Genomic DNA, 6,185 nt, shown 5'->3' with positions numbered 1-6,185 from the left:
TTTTTAAGTAATTAATTTGCATTTTATTGCATGACATAAGTATTTGATACATCAGAAAAGCAGAACTTAATATTTTGTACAGAAACCTTTGTTTGCAATTACAGAGATCATATGTTTCCTGTAGTTCTTGACCAGGTTTGCACACACTGCAGCAGGGATTTTGGCCCACTCCTCCATACAGACCTTCTCCAGATCCTTCAGGTTTCGGGGCTGTCGCTGGGCAATACGGACTTTCAGGTCCCTCCAAAGATTTTCTATTGGGTTTAGGTCTGGAGACTGGCTAGGCCACTCCAGGACCGTGAGATGCTTCTTACAGAGCCACTCCTTAGTTGCCCTGGCTGTGTGTTTTGTGTCGTTGTCATGCTGGAAGACCCAGCCACGACCCATCTTCAATGCTTTTACTGAGGGAAGGAGGTTGTTGGCCAAGATCTCGCGATACATGGCCCCATCCATCCTCCCATCAATACGGTGCAGTCGTCCTGTCCCCTTTGCAGAAAAGCATCCCCAAAGAATGATGTTTCCACCTCCATGCTTCACGGTTGGGATGGTGTTCTTGGGGTTGTACTCATCCTTCTTCTTCCTCCAAACACGGCGAGTGGAGTTTAGACCAAAAAGCTTTATTTTTGTCTCATCAGACCACATGACCTTCTCCCATTCCTCCTCTGGATCATCCAGATGGTCATTGGCAAACTTCAGACGGGCCTGGACATGCGCTGGCTTGAGCAGGGGGACCTTGCGTGCACTGCAGGATTTTAATCCATGACGGTGTAGTGTGTTACTAATGGTTTTCTTTGAGACTGTGGTCCCAGCTCTCTTCAGGTCATTGATCAGGCCCTGCCGTGTAGTTCTGGGCTGATCCCTCACCTTCCTCATGATCATTGATGCTCCACAAGGTGAGATCTTGCATGGAGCCCCAGACCGAGGGTGATTGACCATCATCTTGAACTTCTTCCATTCTCTATTAATTGCGCCAACAGTTGTTGCCTTCTCACCAAGCTGCTTGCCTATTGTCCTGTAGCCCATCCCAGCCTTGTGCAGGTCTACAATTTGTACCAAAGAAAACTCAAGGCTGTAATCACTGTCAAAGGTGCTTCAGCAAAGTACTGAATAAAGGTCTGAATACTTATGTAAATGTTATATTTCTGTTTTTTTACATTTACATTTTGCTAACATTTCTAAAAAACAGTTTTTGCTTTGTCATTATGGGGTATTGTGTGTAGATTGATGAGGGGTAAAAACTATTTTATCAATTTTAGAAAAAGGCAAAATCTGGAAAAAGTCAAGGGGTCTGAATACTTTCCGAATGCAATGTATTGGTGAATTATATTATTCATGCATTGAACTGCATCCATCTATTCTGCCAACAATGCCTTACTGTATGTCATGGAATTTTGAGTGAAATATAACCTATTTTTAAAACCTCCTATTAAGTTGGTTTTGTAGCATGAACTGGAAATTTTATATTTTGTATTGATATTATGATTGTCTGTTTGTTTCATATCTGCAAAGTAGTTAAAGTGGAACTAACATTGTTTTAACGCCCCAATTAAGTCATATGGCCCAAATGAAATCATCTACAGATAAAGAAAAACTGCACTGCAGGTTCACCCACAATGAACAAGCTGTTCATCTCATGGAATTTATGAAAGGTAATCGACACAACCATTCCTGGCCTTATAATTAAAACTAGCTTAAACAATCCGAAAGTATCTGCAATGTATTTGTTCCTATTATGTGCAATTGATTTGGAACCTAATTTAGTTTAAGAAAAAAAAGGGGGGGAAATAAATAAAAATGTTAAATGAAGATGCTTTTGTCTTTCCAGTCATTTTAAAAGTATGCGCTCTTCCTTCTCTGTTCCAGCACCCAGCCATAAGGGTTCATGTCCAGTTGGAGCATGTTCATGATCCATGGGTCTCCCTGGGCCCCCTTGATGAACTCCTCCAGGGTGATGTGACCTGTATGGGCCATCACAACAGAAAGGTTGTTCAGAAAACAAGGCAGACAGACAGACTGGAAGTTTCTGTGCAGGCCTACAGCACACCTGGACAAGCAGACCAGGGCCACGTTCAGTAGGAAAACGTTGTGGAATGTTGCAGATAAACATGTCATGAACAGAGCTGACATGACGACATGTAGAAGAAAACAAGAGGGATTTCAAAACATATCTATCTGTTTGTTCCACAACATTGAGCTCTGCTGAATTCGCCCCCAATACTGCACATAATGTAAACATTCAGACTCTGAGTATGCACCTACCGTCCCTGTCCACATCCACAGTATTCAGTATTCTTTCACACACTTCATTCACCGACAGCTGCATACCCTCCTGCTCTCTCTTGGACGTCTTCTTTAATCGATATATACTCTAGGGGGGAATTAAGAAGTAACAGTGTGTAACCAATACATACAGTCAGTCTATGGTTATAAATGATTTGGGCCAAGATCATTCACAAAGTAAGAGAGCCTAAAAACCTTTACTATTGTTAGGCCTAACTTACATCAATGGAACCTGTTTGCAGGTGTGCATTCACACTTAATGTTTTTACACATCAAAGTTGTTTTAGATTTGTAATTTAAACCACACCTCATACCAAAAGTAGCCTACACACACACATACACACACATAATTGGCTCATCAGAATTGTTTAAAGTTAGCCATCTGACCAGAAAGTTTTAACTGATAGACTGATTGTCTTCTTCTGCTTATTTACCACCACTGAAGAAGACACCCCCATAAGACCCTTGGATAATTTAATCACTAGACACCGTAGTGACCTTGTGGAATCCTCGGGCGACCTTCACTGGTTGCTTACATCAAATCAAATCAAATGTATTTATCAAGCCCTTCGTACATCAGCTGATATCTCAAAGTGCTGTACAGAAACCCAACCTAAAAGCCCAAACAGCAAGCAATGCAGGTGTAGAAGCTCGTACATCAATAATAGCTCGCAGTTCTGTCCTATCTACATAGCCGTTGCTGTCCTTGTCGTATACTTTAAATGACCAGCGTAATTTGTGCTCCAAGTCCCCCCGGAAGACCAGATTCAAGGCTGCCACAAACTCCAGAAAATCAATGGTGTTATCCTGAAAAGACATAAACAAATTGAAAACAATAATTTTTTCCCCTAAACTTAGAAAAACGGGTGTCTGTGTTCATTTGCACCGATATAGAAAATTGCAAAACTCAGAAACATACAGCATACAATAGGCTATCTCACCCCGTTCTTGTCAAAAGCTCGAAACATGCTCTCCGCATACTCAGAGACTTCCCCAGTTGGGTCGATGCCAAAAAAACGCTTGAACTCGTGGATAAATAAAACACCGCTCGGGCACTCCGTCACAAACTTTTTGTACATGTCCTGGAGCGACTTGACATCGATCTCCGGGTCATTCTGCTCCGTCTGGTGCGTCTGTCCCATGTTTGGCGGGCAGGTGGTCGGGGGAGCGCTGTCCTCTGTTCTGAAACTCCTTGGTGCTGAGTCTCTGCAGTAGGCCTATTAAAAGAGACCATTAACAAACAGGAGGGGCTCCCGAGTTGGTGTCAGTAATTAGGAAGGACTCGATCATGAAAGCACTTGAACTGATAAGAGGTTGGACACAGAAGCTTCACTAATGTTCAAGTCAGGTAACTTGGAGCAGCTTTAGAACAGGAATTATGTCAGACAGGTTTCCCCAGGCCCCAAGGGTTGTGAATTGATAAAAACATATGGTACCCTAGTCTATAGTCCCTGCATATACCCTCATGTCAGCTTGTCCTGAACATTATTCAAGGTAATGCCAACCTAGACACTCTCTCCTCAATTCAAATGATCATACAACTCCCCAAATGCTTTAATTAATCTGAAATGGAATTTATTAAAACAAATAAAACTCAATCTAGTACCCATGATAGACTGAAAATACTATTTATTGAGGCTGTACCATCCCACCTCATTCTTTCTAGTGATTCTATTTATATGCTGTCAAGACTGTCATGACAGCATAGAAATTTTATCAATAGAAAACACAAAGCCCCTCAGACCAAGCTAATTTGTCTGGTAAAGTCCCTCAGTATGTGATTCTCATCCTATGGTTAATTAACTGTCTTTCACTGTGGAACCATGGAGCTGCTGATCAACCAATCACTATGAAGGAATCGTCCATAACCAATGGTCCATGGATTATGCCAGAGGACATTCATTACTGCCATGTAAGCATTTCACATCGAAAGCAATTGTCCTTAAAGGGGTTCCCAGCTTGATGCCCGCAAATCTTCTCAGAACAGAACATCTTAACATAACAGAGAAGTCAATTAGGTGAGTGAGTGCCAGGCCTTTCACAACCAGCCTGGGTCATTTTCATTGGGCACCAAATGAAACAAAACAGATTGAAACAGGGAGGGACTGCCTGAACTTGTCCAGTAAGAAACGCTTGTTTTCATTTTCTGTTGTAAAACACTTTGCTACGTCAACTACAGTATGCCCTAACGAATACAACCTAGGCCAGCCATAGAACAACAATGTTGATAGTCATTTGTATCCGGAGGTCACACACACATTTGAAGTTGTTTTCTGGAATTTGTATTTGTATTTATTATGGATCCCCATTAAGGCAGCAGCTACTCTTCCTGGGGTCCGGCAAAATTAAGGCAGTTATAATTTTTTTTAAACATTACAATAAATTCACAACAGATTTCACAACAGTATTAAGTGTGTCCCCTCAGGCCCCTACTCTACTACCACATATCTACAACACAAAATCCATGTGTACATGTGTGTATCATGTGTATGTTATCGTGTGTTATCGTGTGTTTGTATGCATGTGTCTGTGCCTATGTTTGTGTTGTTTCACAGTCCCCGCTGTTTCATCATTTTACTGCTTGCATGAGTTACATGATGTGGAATAGAGTTCCATGTAGTCATGGCTCTATGTAGTACTGTGCGCCTCCCATAGTCTGTTCTGGAATTGGGGACTGTGAAGAGACCTCTGGAGGCATGTCTTGTGGGGTATGCATGGATGTCCAAGCTGTGTGCCAGTAGTTCAAACAGACAGCTCGGTGCATTCAACATGTCAATACCTCTCATAAATACAAGTAATGATGAAGTCAATCTCTCCTCCACTTTGAGCCAGGAGAGATTGACATGCATATTATTAATGCTAGCTCTCTGTGTACATCCAAGGGCAGCCGTGCTGCCCTGTTCTGAGCCAATTGCAATTTTCTGGTATAATAAAATGGAAATGTAACACATTTCCTGTAGGAGCAATAAGAATGTGTCTCTCATCTTACCCTAAGAGCCACCATCCAATCAATTTGTTCTTGTTGATGACCAAAGATAATGTTCATCAATTCATCAACAAGCCCAAAGAAAAGCTGGATGATTATTACCAATACCAACTGTTGAGATTGTTGAGACACTGATTTCAACTGTTTAGACACTGATTCCAACTGTTGAGATTCTGATTCCAACTGTTGAGATTGTTGAGACACTGATTTCAACTGTTTAGACACTGATTCCAACTGTTGAGATTCTGATTCCAACTGTTGAGATTCTGATTCCAACTGTTGAGATACTGATTCCAACTGTTGAGATACTGATTCCAACTGTTGAGATACTGATTTCAGCTGTTGAGATTCTGATTCCAGCTGTTGAGATACTGATTCCGTCTGTTGAGATACTGATTCCAACTGTTTAGACACTGATTCCAACTGTTTAGACACTGATTCCAACTGTTTAGACACTGATTCCAACTGTTGAGATTCAGATTCCAATTGTTGAGAATCTGATTCAAACTGTTGAGATTCTGATTCCAACTGTTGATATACTGATTTCAGCTGTTGAGATTCTGATTCCAACTGTTGAGATACTGATTCCAACTGTTGAGATTCTGATTCCAACTGTTGAGATACTGATTTCAGCTGTTGAGATTCTGATTTCAAATGTTGAGATTCTGATTCCAACTGTTGAGATACTGATTCCAACTGTTGAGATTCTGATTCCAACTGTTGAGATTCTGATTCCAACTGTTGAGATTCTGATTCCAACTGTTGAGATTCTGATTCCAACTGTTGAGATTCTGATTCCAACTGTTGAGATTATGATTCCAACTGTTGAGATTATGATTCCAACTGTTGAGATACTGATTCCAACTGTTGAGATTATGATGCCAACTGTTGACATTCTGATTCCAACTGATGACATTCT

General features: G+C 41.1%; 1 protein-coding gene across 1 annotated transcript; it reads right to left on the bottom strand.

Annotated features, from left to right (window-relative positions):
• LOC129846015 (guanylyl cyclase-activating protein 2-like) lies at nucleotides 1-3,470 on the bottom strand. The gene is made up of 4 exons (XM_055914016.1): nucleotides 3,222-3,470; nucleotides 2,938-3,087; nucleotides 2,260-2,368; nucleotides 1-1,958 (listed from the first exon to the last, which is right to left on the bottom strand). Exons 1-4 carry the CDS (start codon nucleotides 3,420-3,422, stop codon nucleotides 1,831-1,833), a joined length of 588 nt encoding a protein of 195 aa, XP_055769991.1. The 5' UTR covers nucleotides 3,423-3,470; the 3' UTR covers nucleotides 1-1,830.
• Between the last annotated feature and the right edge of the window lie 2,715 nt (nucleotides 3,471-6,185).

This window comes from Salvelinus fontinalis, unplaced genomic scaffold (assembly GCF_029448725.1).
Source record: "Salvelinus fontinalis isolate EN_2023a unplaced genomic scaffold, ASM2944872v1 scaffold_0429, whole genome shotgun sequence".
Taxonomy (NCBI): Eukaryota; Metazoa; Chordata; class Actinopteri; order Salmoniformes; family Salmonidae; genus Salvelinus; species Salvelinus fontinalis.
Note: the sequence above shows the minus strand (reverse complement) of the source record. Positions and strands in the feature narration are given on the sequence as shown.

What these genes read in the sequence shown, in the direction of transcription:
- LOC129846015 (XM_055914016.1), bottom strand. Translation starts at nt 3,422, where the DNA reads ATGGGACAGACGCACCAGACGGAGCAGAATGACCCGGAGATCGATGTC. An exon ending in GAGCTTTTGACAAGAACGGG is followed by an intron (nt 3,088 to 3,221) that starts GTGAGATAGCCT and finishes ATGTCTTTTCAG; the next exon opens with GATAACACCATTGATTTTCT. An exon ending in TGTGGATGTGGACAGGGACG is followed by an intron (nt 1,959 to 2,259) that starts GTAGGTGCATAC and finishes TGGCCCATACAG; the next exon opens with GTCACATCACCCTGGAGGAG.